The 20,996-nt window shown below is 37.9% G+C and overlaps 1 protein-coding gene across 1 annotated transcript in view; it reads right to left on the reverse strand.

Annotated features, from left to right (window-relative positions):
* Positions 1-947: 947 nt before the first annotated feature.
* Positions 948-20,996, reverse strand: part of TAF3 (TATA-box binding protein associated factor 3) — a 174,841-nt gene continuing 154,792 nt past the window's right edge. The window contains exons 5-7 of the mRNA XM_037001315.2: positions 6,166-6,421; positions 3,420-3,526; positions 948-2,905 (exon numbers count right to left, since the gene is read on the reverse strand). Coding sequence (XP_036857210.2) covers positions 2,791-2,905; positions 3,420-3,526; positions 6,166-6,421 — 478 coding nt within the window. The 3' untranslated portion in view covers positions 948-2,790. The remainder of the gene's footprint in view (positions 2,906-3,419; positions 3,527-6,165; positions 6,422-20,996) is intronic.

Below are 20,996 nucleotides of genomic sequence, written 5' to 3' on the forward strand. Positions count from 1 at the left end.
TCGTAAAGCACCAAAGCTAAGGTCAGCTGATCATGCTGGCATAGAGGAAAACAGCCCATGCATCCACGATGAGGGCAGAACCTGTCGTGCTCCAGGGGCAAGCACGTCCATCCCTCTGCACTCAACGTGCTCAGCAAGTGGGCGGGGACTCGATTCCTGCTGCTCCCTGCTTTCCTTCTCCCTCCAAAGTCAAAACCCACTTTCTTCTTCTCACTTGCGTCTTCTTAAGTTTTCGTCCTGACTGAAGCCTGTTTCCCAGCTCTCCCCGTTCGCCCAGCATGGGCCTTTTCTTCCCCGCTGTGTTGGACTTCATCAAGGAAAGAGAGTGAATCTCTATTCTCTTTCTGGTGTCTGTGGCATTTGTAGGTTACTCTTCTTCGGTATTTCTTTATGGAGAATGAAGAGCCCAACTTTCTAACTTTGCTTTGTAACACAGGTGTCTTATTTTCCAGTCCACATCTCTTTCTGCAGATCTTGAGCTTCCTTGGGGTGGTATGGACAGCTGTCTAGGGAAGACTGAGACCACCAGTCCTTTCACTCAGGTCACATAACAGTCAGAAGAAGGTAGCAACTTTGGGTCTCTAGTGACCTGGCCTGGATTCAACTCACTGACCTAGAGGTGAAAGTGTCTGTACACCATTACTAATGCCTTGAGCTATCCTGCCCCCTGAAAATGATTCTTTGGTTTTATTATTGCAAAGGCCATTTATAAAATCATGAACTGGATTCAGGAAAGCAACGTGAAATAGCAAGGGACAAGCAACTGACTGAAATTTCTTCAATGTGCTATGGGCTGGGGGTTCCCAGAGAGCAGGACTAGGGTAGAGGTATAAATGGGTCTGCCATTCTTATGTCAGTAGCATGATCGGCTCGGCTCACTCAGACAAGGCAACTGACCTTGTCTCAAGGAACAAAATCCTAAATAAAGAAAATGGAGAAGCAAACTATGAAACAGCCAATAATCTTTATTTTGCACTTCCCCACCCCCATCCCTCTCCAAAAAGCACTAATGGGTATATTTTTTTGCATGTGAAAATATTGTATAAAGTATTTAGGATGACTTGAAATTAAGAAAACAAAAACATGTATCTCAACATAGATGCTTTTGTCTCTTTGTAGAGTTAGAAAAATTTTGGCTTCTGGAACAAGGAGGGCAATGAAATACTGCACTCTTAAAGGGTTGACTCCATTTCCACTGATTTGCAATTTAACATTCTTGGCAGAAAACCTCATTTCTCTAACCACATAATATGTTTAAAATATGACTAATTCATATACTAATATCAATTTACTTGGCATTAAAAATTACAATTTCTATTAATATATTTGTATTAGGTTCAAAGCCCATATTCTAGCATTCAAGATATCCATTACACTGGCCCAAATTGGGATTATTTTCAAAATCAAGTAAAAGTCCATATTTATTCCAAAGTTGCTAAAATATGCTAATAAAGTTAAATTTGATGTTTTACATTAAAAATAAAATATTTGGTTCATCTCTCAGACATCTATAACATAATAAATAGTGGGCAGTACAGTAATATAATAAAAGTTTTGTGATACCCTGAAATTTGAGGAGTTTTAAAAAAATTCATTATATACTTCATTTCAGCCTCAAACCACAATATCAATGAACAGATTTGCAGAAATAAAGCAATATAAACACAGAATGCTGCAGTATACGTTTTTTGTTTTTTGTTTTTACTTTCAGGGAATCTACACATCCTTTTAATAAAAGTAAGCCGAAGAAATTCACAGACATCAAACAGGTAACAAAACAATTTCAAATCATAAACTATAGATTTAAATTGCCTTGTTCTCTTCTCAACTGCCAGGGTTCTTCCCCACAATGTTTTGGACACTGTACAGGTTCAGCTCAAGGTAGATCACTTTGAACTATGGCTCTTTTTCTAGCCTTCTTTGCTTACATACAGCAGAAATTACAGACATGGCTGAAATCACAGGGGATTTCAGAGAAAGGCAGAATTAAACACATAAAATTTAAAAAATAACTACTCATAAATATTTATTATTTACATTAGGGGAGATATTCTAGTCTGAAGAGTTTTTATACAAGTTGAGGAAATGTACAAGCAGTGACAAGAAGGCCAGCAATTTAAAGAAGGGCAAAGCGAGAATGCAACAGAGATAGAAAACATGGGAGAGTCAACAAAAATAATCTGCACAGAAGAAAAAAGGATATGATAGAAACCTTTTTCTTAAAAAATATAAGGTATTTCACAAAAGCCTGAACATTTTACATGTTAGTACTAAAAACGGGGTGTGGGGAAGCTTCAGATATTCTCATCACAAAAATATTTACCAATACTCCCACTGGAGTTTTCTGTTATGTTCTTATGATTATCTTACCAAGGAGGGAAAGGGGTTGAAAAGTGTATACAGATTTATGACATCACCCTTAAATCACAGTCAAGGCAGTTCACACATCTTCTTCTCATATAATACCTTAATGGAAAGGCCCTGGAGTGAATAGAGAAAATCAGAAGGGGCGACTCGGCCTTTTATTAGTAATACTTGTCACTGGTTATAGAACACTGGAGGCAAGCAGTCCCCGCGCCCCTTGACTTGAGCTTCTCTTCCGTCCATGGTCACGTGGCCACCGGACGGACGGCCTCAGGAGCCCAGGTGAATGGCGTGCTCTTGCCCTCCACTTGCCGAGGTTCATTATCCACAGGGCTCTGATGGTGGAACTGTGCGACCTCCACCCAGGGCATCTGGAGAGGAGCTGGCGGTGTGCGCTGTCCCTGTGCTGTCTCCCGATGGGGGGCGTCAGTGCGCCCGGTGCTTTCGCTTCTTGTGCTTCTTATCCTTTTTCTTGTTGGCGCACTTGGGGCAGAACCACTGCATTTCCTCTGGCGGTGCTGCCATTATTCCAACACAGGGCCTAACAGTCAAACAAAGATTGTGAATGAACAAATTTTACTTAATAAATTACATATACATCCTTTTTCTCTGTTTTTAAGTAATTAAATCATTTTTAAGTCTATGGCATATTTACAGAAATCCCAGCCAAATGGCTCTTTTATGTAGGGTTACCCTCAGCATGTAGATTATGACATCACATGATGCCCCCTTTACAAGCCCTACTGGAGAAATTAACTGGCTTACTCAGCCTTTCAGCCAGAAATAGTGTCATTCTCCTGAACAACAGCTTTATTTTTATCTTACAGACATCATATATCCTATGACTGAATGGGTTTCTACCTTTTTATATCTAATATTTAAAGATAAAATGAGATTATCACATAAATCTTGGTATTATTTCTTCAGATTTGGGAGCTACTCCTGATTTTGGTAATTGACATGAACTGCTTCTACTGGCTCCATCACTGGCTCCGTCACTTTGCTGTTTGTTACACTGCTCCGGGAACCATGCAGGGGTGTGGTAGAGGGCTCACCAGTGGTACCAGTCATCACAGTCATCGCAGCCGATCATGGGACTCCCATCATCTGGCTTGTTGCATCCAGGACAGATCCAGATCTGATTCCCCCACTCATCTCGGATCTGAAGTTTTTAAACAGGGAGGGAGAAAAACCAGAGATGGAATGGGGAAAAAGAACCAAAAAGAGGGCAGGATAAGAAAGATTATAGTGCGAATCTAATGAACAGACAAACCACCAAAAAATGGTAGTTAACAATTTATTAAAGCCATGATCATGTGAAAAGGAAAAGTGCTACAAAGTGCTCAGTGATAAAACATTTCTAGGGAATATTTAAACTCTCTTTTCTAAGTCATAAGAACAACTGATTTTATAATCAGTTCTGTGAACATTATGACTTATAGCCACCTTTAAAAAAGTAACTGTAAACACCTGCGTTCTTAATGATTATGGTCTCTACAGCAGTAACAGTTGATATTTTGAAATTTGCTCAGCTATCTGTAGTTTTCTCAAGCCATAGTCATAAGCATGGAATTAATACACAGCCACATGTGCAGGCATCACCTTATTACTTATTAGCCAAGCCCTTCTCCTGAACCAGCTGATAAGATCAAGGATATGAAAGAGCTGTTACTAAGTAACTTTCCATTCCCTTTATGACATTTTCAGTAAAGTACAATCAACTAAAGGGCAAATGAAGTAAGGGATGTGGGAGGCCAAAGAGCCAGGAATTTGCACACTATTGTGCCACACTAGTGTGCTCTGGAGGGTTCTTCACTTAACATGCAGTTTCAAGTAAGAAGCAACCTAATTGCACTCCCTCAAATTCCACTTTAATGAGTCCAATTTAGAAGAAACAGTTTTCTGACGGGCATTCAAATTCAGCGATGCTGAAAAGCTAATTTTTGAAATTTTTCAGTAACATAGCCTATAACTTCATTCAGTTTATTTTGCAAGGTACAGTCTCTTCTTATACTTTCAAATACAACACTGACTAGATATGTAGAAAAGAAATGGCTCTCTTTGTGTGGGGCAGGTGTTTGGAGGCATATATATTTCATTGTACTGATGTGCTATTTTAAGGCCTACCATTTTTGAAAAAGTTTCTGCAAAGGTGAACTATGCTAATATGCAAGCTTCCTAAAGAAATCTGTGAGCAGCTCCATCTCTAACTTAGCCCTCTCTGATTTCAAGGGGAGCAAACCAGCAGTTACCATGTGCCAGCTGCCCAGAGGTAAGCCTGTGCCAGTATCCCATGCCCTGAAGCTGCCATTTACAGCCAGTCCTGCTGCTGGCTGAATGTTCTTGAAATGAGAAGGCCATGACTCTCTGTTACATGAGAAATTTGCCATAGCAACCTAACAACTAACCCCAACACTTCACTAAGTTCGTTAAAAAATCTTCCTTTGCTTAATCATCCTCAAACAAGATAGGTTAAGAACAGGGAAACTGGAGTAAGGGAATGTAAGGTACACTTTCAAAGTCACACTATTAGGCAGTGACAAAAATCAGCCTTTTTCTCTGTAGCCTGTGTGTCCCCAAAATCACACAATTTGTCCTCTGTCTACAAAGTGTCTTTTAGGAGACAGAAGGCTTTTCATCCACAACGTCTATGCAAATCTGACCCATCTCCAGGGAGTTGCTCAAAATCCACTGGGGAATCAGAACTATTTGTGCTGATGTGGCCTCAAACACCTACAGCAATTGGTCCTTAAATGGACCATTTTGATAATCACAGATTTCTGTATCACATCTATTTTTGTACTGAATTGCCAATTTAATGTTTTTCTGTTAATTTTTCATGTCTTTATATCCTTTCTCAACACTTTTGAGATCTTATCTTTTGTACATTAAGCATCTCAAATATTCAGTGATTTATTGAAATTTCCTTTCCAAAATGCCTTTAAAAAAATGCAATATTTGTACAATATATAACAACTATCATGAGTCCTACCCTGCCACTTTCCAATCATATCTATTCAGGAAGATCCATGCCATCACCAGGCTGATGGATCAGTGTGAGTATTTGGTGGTCACAGCAATGTCAGGACACTGTGTGCTTACAATCTTTTTGTTGTGTGTTTCTCATTGTACAGTGCCCACAGAACACATTTATATACATATTTCTCTACTAGGCTGAAACCAAGGGTTGAGTAAGACCTGAAATTATTAAGACACATGAACACTGTCTCCTGAAACAATGTGGACTCATTTAATGAGGTGAGTTTCCACTTGGAGATATGCCTGGATGTTCAGGAAGACTGAAGTCTCCTTTCTGTTTAACATGTAAGCCCTGGTATATTCTGGAGCTTAACCAATGAAATACCATAATTAGTGCTGTTACTCAGAAACAGCAGCTGGTCTATAAGATCTGCGTACATTATGTATATTATACCCTAAGTGAGTAACTGAATTGCTTCATCAAGAAATTCAACTACAATTTAAATATCACTATTCATCTCTATACATATACATTGATGTTGCTGTATATATGTTTATGGTCATACTCCAAAGCAATACAAAGGAAAAACAATGCTTTGACATTACTTATAGAGATTATATATGCAAATACTGTAATACAATACTTTTCAGCCAAAAGCTTGAAAATGCAATGAAAATAACTTCCCAGTCATAAAGAACTACCTCTGATATTCAGTAATGATACACATGACACTGTTTTTTAATTGAAAATGTTTTCATGATAAAAAAGTGAGCTCTCAAGTGACTTTTTTTTAACTACTACAAAAATAAAATACAGCATACCACATAAGTGCTGACAGTTTCCGTTACTACACTCCGGACAGGTGCTTTAGAACTTCCAGCCCCAGAGATGGCGGGGGATGGGGATGGCATCAAAGCAGGGGATGCAGCAGACTGTGTGAGAAGTGGCAAAGGCACCGGGGCAGGCGTGACATGCACAGGTACAGGGGGTGGAACTGGTGCAGGCGGAGGGGTCCTGGGTCTATTCAGAGAAGGAGTTGGCTTAGCCTCGGGGGCTGGGACCACTTTGCTGATGACACTGTCAACAAAAGAGAGGAAAGGAAAAGTTAAAACAGGAGAGTGAATCAAATCGAATATTTAGAAACATAATCACAGGACAACTTTCTTCTTCTAGTAGCAAAATATTTTTTGGAGAGCCCAGAGATAGCTACAGACCTCAGAGTTCAAAGGCCTTCACCAATTCACCTCTGAACTTAACCAGGGTCATGGCTGGGGAGAAACATTAGGAGCAGAGGGAGATGTGGCTCCCTGGGAGGAAAACAAACTCTCACTCCTTTCCTGGTGATGTTGCCAACTAACAAGCAGAGCTCTGTTTACAATGTTTGTAAAAGCTTGAAATTATCTGCAGGTCATACGAGGTTATAAAGAATGACCTAGCAGATTTGAAAAGAAACAAGCAGAAATTCCAGAAACAAAAGATACAGTAACTGAAATTTGAAACTAAGTGGATAGAACTATAAACTGAGTAACAGGAGAGGAGAAACTACCTAGAATGTATCTTGGAGAGGCAAACGGAGTACAATGAAAGGTCTAATTAATACATGCTTAATTGTAATTCTAGAGAGAGAATGGAACAGAGGCAAAATGTTAAAAAAGAATATCTGAGGCTTTTAGAGAACTGGTGAAAGATATCAATCCACAGAGTTAAGAAGCCAAACAAATCTCAGGTAAGATAAACAAACAGAAATCTACAACTAGGCACATCAGTGTGAAACTATAAAACATCACAAAGAAGAGAGTCTGGAAAGCAGCCAGAGGAAAAAAGAACAATTACATTCAAGCAAAAAACAGATGACAGCTGATTTCTCAATAGCAATGATGAAATACGGAAGACAGTGGGATAATATCTTCACTGTGAAGAAAACTGAATTTTGTCTTGGAGAACATTTTTCAAGAATAAGGAGAAAATAAAGACATTTTCAGACAAGCAAACTCTAAGGATTTGCCACCAGTGGACCTTTACTAAAAGAAATTCTTAAGTAGCAATTCTCAATTTTTTTGGTCCTAGGGACCCTTTTACATTCTCAAAAATTGTTGGGAAACCCAAAGAACTTTTGTTTATGTGCATTACATCTGCCAATATTTACCAAGAAAAACTGGAACTGAGAAATTAAAAAATAATTATTTAGTAATTTATTTAAAAGTAACAGTAATGTCAATTACACATTAACAGATAACACTTTTTTAAAAAATGAAAAATAGGTATATTTTTCCAAGACGAAACTAATCTTGTGAGAAGACGAGCACTGTTTAATAGTTTTGCAAATTTCCTTAACATACACATATGTAATGGGAAAAGGGAGGAATATTTTTATGGCCTTTACAGATAATTGTGAAGTCCTACGTTATTGCACCAAAATGCAACAAGTGGTAGCTCTTTAAAAGTTAGTTGTAGTGTGCAATCTGAAACCATATCAATGATCATATGAAATTGAGAACTACTTTTATTATGAGTTGTAGGATGGTTTAGTTAATTTGGAGAAGACTTAAACTACAGGTTTGTCACAAACCGAAAGTTCTAAAGGGATTAAAGGTTTGTTAAAAGAAACATAAAACCATAAAAATAACTAGAAAGGTAAACATGTTTTTAATCTTAGGGTAGGGGAAGATTTTTCTAAGTATCTCACCAAACATAGAAAACAAAAGGAAATATTGACTTGATTGTGCTTAAATTTTAAATATTCTTAAGCTGAATATCATAAAATATTATAAGCAAAGGCAAAAGACAAAATTTGATGAAAGACAAAAAAAAGTCATTAAAGTAACTCATAATAAAAATAACCCTTCTTGAATGCCTAATATTTCCCCCCAATTCAATTCAATTACTTTTTATATAAATAAAACTACATATATTTTATTATATAAAGTATATATATATAAAATATCATTTAAATTTTCTGAGTAGCAAAAGGAAAAACATCAAAGTTGCTGAGACAAAAGACAAATACGTCCTAATTTTCTGTTTCCAAGAGATTAGATTGGTATTCCATAGGCACTAAAGTGACTTGTTTTTCCTAACTCTTGACTTTCATGAGAAGATTCATTAGGGTTTGAAAGTTGGTTTTGATTTTAGTTGCTAAGCTACTTTTATGGTAACTGGACACACACTTTTAAGAACAATTCTATTATTATCTCTTCAATTTTGAACATTATGGCAATATATATAAACAGTATAACATGGATATAATTTCTCATCTCTTGTGAGATAAACTGTCATCACTTAACCTAGCTGATCACTGTAAATACAATTCTGGATTCCTACTGGCCTGCGTCGCCAAGCTTTTTTGTTTCATACTTCTAAACGGTGCTTTGCATCTCCATCTTTTTCTCCGTGAATGACTACTTCTCCCTCCTATTTTAATTGCATAGTAAGTTCTCCTCCAGTGCTTTGTGTTGAAAAAGCAATGCCTGGCAGAGTAACCAACATCGCCTGCAGCTGCATCCCGCAATGGCTCCACGCTGCTAACATTACATCTTTTGGAGGATTTGATCAGGATGCTCTCACTGCTATAAACACTGGCATAATTCATAAAAACGTGCAGAAGGAGGGATTTTCAGCAGGATTTCTTTACCTGTTTCCCCACCACAAAACAGTGAAATAAATGGAGTGGGTCATGAGCTACTTGGCCTGTAATGCAAACTCACAGCTTGACAAGTCAATAAAGAGCCAGTCCTCACCTCTGCAGCCACATGGAGCCTCCCAGGTTAGAGGCAAACACAGTTTGGATCATGTGCAGAGGGAGCTTAATGATCCTCATTACTTAGCTATTGTGTGCAAACATTATGAAGCCAGTAATCTGAATTATCAAAGTCTGAATAACTGGCTACCAAACTGCACACGAAGTTCAAAAATTCCCTCACAATGGCTTACTTATTTACCTTTAAAAGTGAACGGCCATTTTACAGTGGTAACAAATGCTGTCATAGGTAAAACTTGTGATCATCTCCATGAGTTTTACATAAGCTTTCTAAAGCTGAAGGGAAGTTCTTCAATGTTTAGGAGAAAAACCTCTTGGATAAAACAAAAATATATTCCTTAAACCACAACTCACTTTTCTTCTCCAGATTTAAAATTTTAAGCAATCTCAGAAAAACCATGTGCCTTTTAAACTACCATATGAAACAGATTACCATGTGCATTTTAAACTAACCTCTCCTTACAACAAAGATCACTATATTGTATACCTATAATATTTCACTATAATATTATTATAGAACTGCATTGTTGGGTCAGTGGTTACATAAAACTTATAGTTTTGCTTTCTTACTTTTATTTTAAAAGTCCCAGAAATACTAAACCCCAGTGGAGTCACCAGCCTCCTAGTCCAAGAGCAGTGGGCTGACCTGTACAGCTAACAGGAAACTGGGACAACAACAGTGTGTGAATCTAAGCCAGGTCCTAAGAGACACTGCAGCTTCTGCTTTGCTGTAGTGTGGATCACTCGCTCTGGAAAAGCTTCTCTAAATTGAGGCCCTGAAGCTGCCTCAGGAAGAGACCATGTGACCAGTGATGGAGGCCTCCTGCCAACAGCCCTGGTCGTGAGCTCATGCAGGTTTTCTAGCCTTGGTGAGGCCTTCCAATGACTGTAGCCCTGGCAGCAGCATGACAGGAGAGCTGAATCAGAACCCCCCAAATTCCTGACCCACAGGAAACTAGTAAGTAATAAATGTTTATTGCTTTAAGCTCCTAAGTTTTAGGATCATTTGTTATGTGGAAATAGAAAATATACCAAAGAATTTATCTCATTTAGGTATATAAATAAATATTCAGAATTTAGGAGAAACTATATTTTAGAGTATCAGTACTTAAAACGCCAAGTTGCAACATAGTCCTTTCCATAGTTCGCATTTGGTCAAAAGGAACAAATACCCAAAGACAATTATGAGACGGTTTTATGTTGATTCTTCAAATCAATCATTCTTACTCTTCTTGCTTGATTCTCACAGTTTAACTTCCAGCATTCATATAATTAACACAACTGTAAATGGATGTAATTCCTCAAGCTCATTCATGGCCTGTCTCTTGAGTATTTATATCATCTCATAAAATGGAGAGTTTATCTTGTCCTAGCCAAAGTACATATCAAATAGGAAACATTTTATCTTTTAATTCAGCAATGACCTATTTGAAAATGAAACAGTCTACATGAAGTAATTAGAGGAAAATACAGCCATTGTAGAATCTTCACTTCCAAAGGAGATACCCAAATGATTACACTTGGGCTGTGTAATGTTCAAAATCTGTAAAATATCCTAAATGGCAATAACAAGCAAGTAAATAATAAATGACATGTATTTCCTCATATTCAAAAATGATATACTAGAACAACAACAAAAAGAAACAATAACAGTAACTTATACAGTAAGGAAGGTACTGGTAGGGAAAGGATGAAAGCCATACTTTTCTGGATAGAGCTTATCACACAGTTTTATCTTTGGAGTCAAGTAAATGCTTCACATATTCAGAAAATTAAATTGATAAAATTGCCTATAAATTGAAAATAAATGGAAATGAATGAACCTCAATGTATAATGTATCATGTTGGTAACACAAACACACACACAGAAAAAAAAAATTTCAGGTGTCTCCGAGGGCAGCATTTTGGAAATACAACCATAGTGGATTTACTTAAAGAACAAACAGATTGAAAGACATCTTAATCTTTAACTTCATTCAATAGTTTTATTAATAACAGTAATAATTACATTACTTATAGTAATCATTAATAAAGGGTATTACTTTATGTAGTTAGAATAAAACAAGTAATTATGATGATGCTTTTAAGAATCAAGATTTCTAATGCAAAAGAAAAAATGTAGAATAAATTCAAAGAAACAACAGTAATGTTAAATCTCAGTTGGAAACAACAGTATAAACTCCTAACATATTTCTCTTCAAAAATACCTATTTCCTAACTCTGTCCCTTGTAACAACCTAGAAGCAACAGACATCTCAGTAGCAACGCACTGCTAGTACCAGACTAATTCTGAAAACCCTTCCCCACAAAAAGGAACTGATGAGGGTAGGACTAAATCCAGGTCTGTGCAGGAAATACATGAGATAAACCCAGAACGCTTTGTACCAGAGAGTAAGAAAACCATCAGAGGTACATGGGTTATGTTAAAATCCAGAGACAATATGAAGTAGTTGACAGCATGAGGGGAGAGTTGGAGAGAGGAATAAAGGGAGGGAGGCAGGGCGAGAGGGGTGAAATCTTTCTAAAACGAAAACTCAGCTACTACAAGCTACTACTATAACATCAACTCCTCACACCCAAGCCAAGTAAAATGACACAATTAAGCATTTATCCTGTCCATCCTGTAGGAACTGCATTTCAGAGTAACCGAAGTGCCCTACTTGATGAAGGAAAATTTTTTGCCTTTACAGAAGGATTTCAGCTGGTAAATGTGAGAGGAATGACCAGGTTTTTAAAGGCCTACCATTTCACAACTCCTAACAAAATAGTGATCAGCACCACTGAGTGTCAGTAAGTGGACATTACAGGTTCACAGCGTGCAGCAGGAAATGCAAAGCAGCAAAGACCCGCGCCAAAAGAAAACTGGACTTGAACCTAATCAGATCTTCAGAGCTGTAAGTCTTTAGAGCTAAACGCCTGTTACAGGGATAAAACAACAATTTAAATAACACTACAGGGAAATAAACAGAGAAATCCAGAAAGTAAGGCATACATTCCCCTGGACAAATGATACGGTTTCTGCAGCAAGTGAATTGTATGGTAAAAGGGAGGAGGAGGGTGGGAGAGTGGAGCTCTAGATTAAAAGCTACTTAAGATACCTAAGTCTGGTTTGGATCTTGATTCAAACAAACCAGTGGTTGAAGGATATTTTTGAGACAAATGGAAAAATCTGAACATGGACCAGGTATCAGCTAATAGCAAGGAAAATGCTCACTACGATAATGGCATGAAGAAAAGAACCCAGTGCTAAGAGATGCACAAGTGTAGAGGTAAACTGTCCTCAGGCCTGGATTGCTAGGAAATGCCTTGGGCAGGAAAAAAGAAAAGGATCAGATCAAGCAAATGTGGCAACATTTTGACAACTTAAATCTATTAGGTGATGGATATATGAAAGTTTATTATTTTATTCTTCTATTTTTGAAAATGTTAGTAATAAAAGCTTTTTTTAACAATGCTGGATATGCATTTTATCCAGAATGATTTAGGATCATAAAACACAATAAAGCTAGGGCACTTATGTGCTACCATATCAACAGAGTATTACTGAAATTTCTTAGAGTAAAATGGACTTTGGTTATTTGCCTTAATACTTCTTCGATTTTATTTTTCCTCTTCACATTTCTCCATTTCCAAATTTTACTCACCTTTTTGGTCTCTACTCAAACTCTGCTCCCTCCAAGGCTAACGCTTCCTAGCTGGAAGTAATCACCTTGAACATCTAAACAATTTTAGATGCATCTCTTCTAGCCTGTAATTCTTTCTACCTTCTACTGTGATTATTTACATTTACGTTCCTGAGGGAACCAACATGATTCAAATTTACCATTTGCGCAAGTGTATCTCCTTCCACACAGTTATATTATGCATATTATCAAGATTAATACTTGTTAAATGAAGATCAATATTTAAAAAATGTAAAGCCATGAGGGAGTAGTCTAAGGCACTCTCACGGTTCTTTTAAAAAACTACACTCTTAGGAGTCAAAACTTCTAAAAGATTTTGTGTTTTCAGAAAGGCTTCTGCACCTATGCAGAAAGTTAAGAGTGTGCTCTTGCTAAGGAGATGCAAAGCCAAGTGAAATGAACATTCAACTCAGTGAGAACTTACTTTTAATACTTGTCCGTGAGCCTGGAGTCTACAGAAAAGTAATTATCTAATAAAAGATGCTTTTATATGAAAATATGCAAAAGTTGCAAGTTAACCATAAAAGATAAACATTCGTTCATTTGTTCATTCATTTTAGGACTAAATAATGTCTCAAGCTATCAGAAAATATTCAAAGCAGTAAGATGATATTAAGTGAACTTGAAAAATGAACAAGATTGTGAGTAAGATTTGTATCTCACTGGAGTGTTATAAAATTCAGTCATTACTGAAGTCATGTTTGGAAAGTCCAACAGTACTATTTTAAAATATATTAAAATTTGTTAATAGTAGATGTGTCTTCACCAAAAACCATCACGCTTTGCAGGAACTTTTGTCTTCTTTTGTAATTAGCATGGGAAAAATCATATATATTTATAGGATGTTTTATAGAGAGAGAGCGTATACACACCCATATTTATTTTCATCTTTGTGGGTTAAAGTAAATAAGTGATTCTATATATTTTATTTATACACACACAAACACACTATACTCCTGAGATATATGAATGTTTTTCCACTTATACATATAGTATGTATTGCACTTCTGAGAGTTGCAGTATTCTCCTCTTAGATTGTTTGATCTTACATCTTTGATAATAAAAATGGTCTTCCAAAATAAAAGTGAAGAGGATTTTAGCAGTTTGTTTGTAGAAACATGTCCAATTGATAAACTGCAAAATATAAGATGTCATAAAAAGATATATTTTTCCACATGCCAAATAAAATAAATTAGTCATAATAAACATTAATATTTAATTAGCTATCATTTTGGTTGCTTTAGTATATAAAGAACTTCCATGAATAATAACATTCATTAAAAAAAAAGTGTCCAAGGGAGTTTAAAGCAAAAACTGTATATATACATATACTTTAAAAAGTATATACATATAATAAATGAATGTTTCTAAAATTTTCTCTGAGGCAGAAAAGGACTTCTGAAATTATTTCACTGACTTCAGAGTCATGGTCAAAGTTAAGATCATTCTAAAAGACAGAGAGATAAAGAAAAACAGAGGGAAGGACAGAAGGTCACGCAGCTCCCGCACACTTAGAGGCCTGAATAAGAATTTAGAGTGAGCGTTAAGAGCTACTTTAGATTCTGGTCCTTGTCTCCTCAAAATTCTTTCTTGTAGCCTCTGTCATCAAGAATGGCCTACAGGGCAAGACAATTAGAAACCTCAGCCTGAGCGTTCTGTCAAGAAAGAACATGAGCCAATGACAATGTTCACTTTTGTGGGGGCTGTTCTGGATCTGACTCCCAAGAGTCTGACCTCAGCATGGCCGTTCTGAAAGCACCTGCTGATGCTTTCCTTCCTCTTCCCTTTGTTCCTGCCAGATATGGGCCCAGGGACAGAGACCTTGGGACTGACAGCTGATTTCTGAACTGTTTTACTTCAGATGCTTACATTAGGGAGCACAAATGAGCAGACTGCCAAACGCCAGACAATCTGAAAATTGATTCCTTATTTAGGAGCTATTTTTCTTCTTTTAGTTTCTTTTCTTTAAAATAAATAATGACAATATTTTAAAGCACTTGTACTGATGTCTAGGTGTATGTGTGCATACAGAAAAACAATTCATACAGGAAAAGCAAGAAGAAAGAAGTAGAGGTAATTAAAAATTTACCCTGTCATCATACTTTGAAAGTGGTCTAAATGTTAGGCATATGTAAATTACCTTGGATTTATTATGAGCTACATAAATGAAACAATGAAAACAATAAGAAAGTATGAGACATTTGCCTTACTTGTCTTTGAATGGTTTGGTGAGGGAAAATTGGAACATGGTCATTTGCCACCTGAAATTGTGATTTACTCATTCTGTTCATCTTATTTCACAACCAGTGAGCCTAACAGTATTAATGACTCTAAATGCTCCTCTGTGTTTTAGTAGAACTCCCATGTTCATATATAGATAAATCAGTATTTCTTCAATTGGGTCATAACACACATTAAAACTATGTTCAAAAGCAGGTTAATATCCAATATTAGCTAGATGTGCTCTAATAGTTAATCTAAAATGAAAATGAAAACAATCCTTTTAAAATACATACCTAATTTTAAAGAGGTCTATTAGAAAAAATAAAATTCTAAAGGGAATTTTAAAGGTCTTTTAAATGTAGTAAGTTTTAGAATGATATAATAAAGATGCAGCACATACTGAAAGAAAACCAGGTAAGTATTGTACAACATAGCTTATATATATATAAATACACCAGGAGCATTATGTTTCAAACTTTGGATTGTAGACCAATAATATTTTCACCCTGTTAATATCATCTACACCTGGAGTCAAAAGGTTTTGTACCCTACACTGAGGTATAATAAAAGACATGGCTAGAGAATACAATTCATTGCAGGGTTAATATTATTGGTACACTACAACCTCAGAAACTAGGATGGCAGCTTTTAAACATGCCCATATAGTAAGGTAACTTGAAATCTGTAGTCTCCATCAAACAAGCTTTAATTTAGTACCTATGGTATACAAGTACTGTATGGGAAATTCAACGCTCTTCCTTCAAAAGCTTGCTAATGTTACCAGTGATTCCTATAAACTGAAATTCCAAGCCAGCCAATAATAAACAGCTAAGCAATTTCATGGTGCCTAATTTTATATTCCATAGGAAATTTAGAACAGCAAAGAAAATTTATGGGAGATTCACAAATAAATGATGCAGATAGGTATTTTACAATACCATATAACTATAATCAGATGATCTTTGAACAATGTGGAGGTTAGGGGTGCCTATCCCTGTGCAGCCAAAAATCCTCAGGTAACTTCTTTGACTTTTCAAAAACCTAACTACTGATAGTCTACTGTTGACTGGAACCCTTACTGATAACATACACAGTCGTTTACATGTATTTTTATGATATGTAAGTCATGTAACTGTATTCTCACAATAAAGCCAGAGAAAAGAAAATGTTTTTAAAATTTTTGCAAATCTCCAAAAAATTTTCCAATATATATATTGAAAAAAATCCACATATAAGTGGGCCCAGCAGTTCAAATCATGTTGTTCAAGGGTCAGTTATATATAAATTTTGAGGCTTTTAACATTCAGCATACCAGAAGACCTAAGCAAGCTAGAAGTAGAAAACTATAAACATTTGTATTATAGAAGGGATGTCTTTTGTGTTTGCCTATTGAGATACAGCACCCGTGTCCTCTCTGCCTGCAGACCGCTCTCCCACGCACAGTCCAGGTAGTCTGCATAGGCTTTACCTTACCACTACTTCAAGACAGCATACAGGGTCTAAGCCCAGATCCTTCTCTGGGACTTTGGGCCTATTTCCTCTTGGTTGTTAAGCTGGTAGAAAATGTACTTGAATTCATAACAGGCCACCTCTGCCATACCTGAGACAAGGCTAAGCTTGACACAACATACTCTGTGAAATGCCTGGAAGAAAGCCTGTATAATGACTTTTAAAAACAAACTTTTAAAAGTACAGAGCACAAACAATGCAGCATCTTATAAATTCACAAGGGATTTATGACACTTCCAAAAAGAGGAGGTACTACCCACAAAGACTTAAGAAACATGCCTACCTGGTAACCTCGACAGCAGTAACACAACCACGTTAAAAACTGTTTTAAATTGGATACTTAACGAACATCTGAATAAATTCACAATATTTACCAGGTCCCTTTCCCGGATTAATCTGACATGCGAACTACCAGGCACAAATGTTATCTCAAAGAAAATAATTACTTGCAGTATTAGATTTTACATGAATAACGTTACCACTGGCAAAAAAAGTCTACCTGAGATGGAGAAGAGCCCCCAGATCTACATGTTTCAGAAGATACCTGGGAACAGCCTGAGTAAACACTTTAACTGTTCTTAAATCAAAATTAGAAGCTCCCCCTGAAGAAGAAAGGATTTCTATAAAATGAACTCCCAGGTCCTCGAGGGAGAAGAACAGATCTAGCTACAGATATAAAATATTAGTTCCCCAGAATCTCTTAGAATTTCAGACTTAAATCTGTTTTACGTATGCCAATCATTTCTTTCTCACTGTTGGTAGGATTTTTAATTGGAATGGCCTTTGGATGATTATTTGGTATAATAATCTCTTACAAATCTTAAATGTTCATGATCTTTGACCAAGCAGCAGTTGAAAAAACAAGATCTAAATAAACGATGTTGTTTATTTGTTATAGCAAAATCTGAGACAACTCATGTGTCCAAAATTGGTGGCTGAAAACATAAATAAATTATGATGCAAGAATAAAATAAAATACCATGTCCTACAGTCCCAGGGAAAATTTCTATGATGTTAAGGGGAGGAGGCATACACATTGTAGAACTGTATGTGTAAGATAATCCTATCTTTTTTTTTTTTTTCAAGTCGCTGAAACACATACCAAATAGCCAGCAGTGATCACTGGGATGGTGGGATTTAGGGGAACATTCACTTTTGAAGCTACAGATCTCTAAACAGTTTATCTTAAAAAAAGGAAAAAGAAAAAAAAGACGACCATTATTTTTATAATCAGAAAAAAAAGATTTAAGAAACGAAGCCAAGTACTCCTATATTTAGTAGTGCCTGCTCAAAATTTGTTTTGAAAATTATCCTTTCTTTCAGTACATTTACCAAAGGACTTTACCAAAGGACACAAAAGAATACAGGTAACATCGTAGTGAAAAGTATTTCTCTTTAAAGCAAATGTCTAGTCAGCATTAAAAGAAAGAAACATGTAACTAACATTTATTGAAGGTTTATATTGTCCTGACCAGAGTTTTATACACTTTGTCTCCCAGATATTCTTATTTAATCCTTGTTTATGAAAATCCTAATTACATATGTCAGATAGAGCCAAAGATGGACAGTGTACTTTGGGGGGAAAAGCTACTCTGGTAATTTTGTTTTCAAACTGAGGGGTGTCATTTTTCATCTATTCAGCATATATGAGTGGTACATCTGTTATTATAAAGATAATACAAGTCAAAAAAATCCACATTTCCCTTTTACACAGACCATAGAATGACTGACATATTATTTAAGACAGATTTGGAAATGTAGTCACTCTACCTGAGGACCTTCCAATTCCTTTAAGCAACTTATTTTTGACATCTTGTTATTCAAACTACTTCTAAAATTAAGTAAAATACCAAGGGCCATGGTTAGGAAGAAGTAATCTTTGACAAAAGATTTGAATAGCAAAAATAGCTTTTCTTATCATTTTTGTAGGGTTTCCCCAGCATCCTTTAGCTTTCTTTTTCTTACTTCAAGCGGTTTTTACTTGATAAAAACACAGTTGCCCCCGATGTGACAGCCATTTTGGAAAAGTCACTGAGTTAAACTCTGTCACGCTGCTGACTCCCAATCTAGGAAAGCCTGCTCCATGAGAAGCACTTCTCTGGCTCAGCGGCTGAAAGGCTGGCACAATCTGTGAGTACTTCTCATCAGCCTACTGTGCCTCCTCCTCTGGCAGTTGAGATAGAAGGTGAAGGGGGCATGTACCCCATCTCCAAGGAACTCCTGGTCACGGGAGGACAGATACAGCAGATACATGAAGTGTACCAAGTGGGATGATGCGGATGAAAACAGTAAGAGGGATGGCTAGCTGGGGGTCAGGATGGGAAGGCGGCTGTGATTACTTCTTCCAAGGACAAATGACAGCTTTAAAGGATGATGATGAATATGTCTCTGGTGTGAGGCAGGGAGGCAGAGGGCATTTGATGCAGATACGATGACCTGAGAAAAGAAAAAGGGAGAACATCCCTTTCTGTAGGGGAAACTGCAAGCAGTTTGGTTTTGCTACAACATGTAAGGCAGCCACAAGGGCTCAAAGGGCCCTAGATGGATTGCTCCGGGGGAGTAAGCGTGGAATCAGTGGCAGCAAAAATGGTGAGGGTAAGGGTATGAGAAATGTAAGCGGGTACAAGTGGCAGGGACTGGGGATCAGCTGGCTGTGGGCCATGGTTTCCTCTTTGGGCATCACACTTCGATGCCCGTGGCTGATAAAGCTGCAATGTTTAAGTTGCAAGAGGAGAGCTTAGAACTGAGCTTAGAACTGAGACAGGGGTAGGGTGGTATGTGCAGTGTACTTGCTTTGAAAAGTGGAAGACTTTAAAAGTTCTCTCTAGGAAGCAAAATCTCTCATTGTATTCAATAGTTTTTCATTTCCTAGCTGCGGGCATCCTTGCTCAGGGCCTGTAGCAGATGCCTGGGTGTAAGGGCAGACGTCACTCCTGGCCTGGTACTGCTGACCACTGTGTCCACCCAAGCGAAGGGAGACAGCATGTGCAGCTGTCGCCTGGGAGCCGTACGATGCTGAGAGTTCAGGTGAGATCAGAGCAGACATCCCAGGACAGGGTCTTTCTCTTCCCTTACACTTGAGCCATTATGGAGCTAGGGAGGCATTCATAGCCCAGTTTTCCAGATGTCCAGTCTGGCTTTCTGACATGCACAAAAGCTCCCCATTCTACTGGTCAGTCATGTCTGCTTTCAAGTTACCCTAGAAACGAACATGGCCTGAAGATGAAGGCTCTGGTCTCACTGCCAACAGACAAAGAGCAGAGCTAGGTTGGCAGGAGTAATGGTGAGTCCAGTTTTGGAAATGCCCAGTTTAGAATGCCTCTGGTCCATCCAGTCAGAACTGTGCACCAGGCAGCTAGGAAGACTAGCCTGCATCCTGGGGGAGAAATCTGAGCAGACATCCCAGGACAGGGTCTTTCTCTTCCCTTACACTTGAGCCATTATGGAGCTAGGGAGGCATTCATAGCCCAGTTTTCCAGATGTCCAGTCTGGCTTTCTGACATGCACAAAAGCTCCCCATTCTACTGGTCAGTCATTGCATAACTGACCCTGAAGAGCAAAGAGGAAAATCTAGGGAGAAAGGCAGAGTGAGTAGGTCCAGGGCAAGAAGAGAAGAAGAAGGAGTCTGTAAGAGAAAACCAGTAGGAACAATGAGAACAAGAGACTCAGAAAAGTGTAATCAAGAAAACGAAGGAATGGAGCATTTCAAAAAGGGTGTGTGGGACAAGAGTGTTGGGCCAGGCTGCCCGTGCTCGCCAGTGCATTGCTTGACTTCCATCAGAGCAGAGCTCCCAGGGCAGAAGCCAGAGGGAGTGAGCTCAGGACTGAAGAGGTGGAAGCAAGCGTGCGTGAGGAGTAAGCACTGGGGAATGAGAATGGGTGGGGGAGGAGCGCCATCGCCTTTCCCAAGGGGAGTGGGGGGAGCGGGCCCAGGGCAGAGACTCAGACCCCAGGAAGGGTGGGAGGAAAAGCAAGGCGAGGAAGGTTCCAAGGAGAGGTGCTGAGGAAGTAAGGACTTTTGGGGAGGGCAGGGCAGGGAAGGCGGGGTGAAGGGGACACAGAAGAGGGGCAAGGGGGCGTACCCCACATGGAGCCCCGAGGAAAAGCTGTGGAGATAGACACTGTGCTTGAACCCGAAAGAGTAAGTCCAAACAGGCAGGGCTAGTCTGTTCCACATGTGACATATCCCTCAATCCACATTTGGCAACCACATTTTAAAGAGGCTGTAGCGTCCAAACTCACAGAAGTTCTGAGGGGACATGAATACCCACCCATCCTATAAGCTCCAGAGGTGGGAGTGGGAATAGAGAAGAAACATTACACTACGCCTCTAAAGTCTTTACCTAAGTACTTTAATATCATAGCCCCATAAAATGACAGGAAATAATAGAACAAAGAATCTACATTTTCGATGTTATTGTCAGTAATATTAAGAGTGCCTAAGTGTTTTCATCAGTAGGTATGTATTCTTTTTAAATAC

This window comes from Manis javanica, chromosome 2 (genome assembly GCF_040802235.1).
Source record: "Manis javanica isolate MJ-LG chromosome 2, MJ_LKY, whole genome shotgun sequence".
In the NCBI taxonomy this organism is placed as follows: domain Eukaryota; kingdom Metazoa; phylum Chordata; class Mammalia; order Pholidota; family Manidae; genus Manis; species Manis javanica.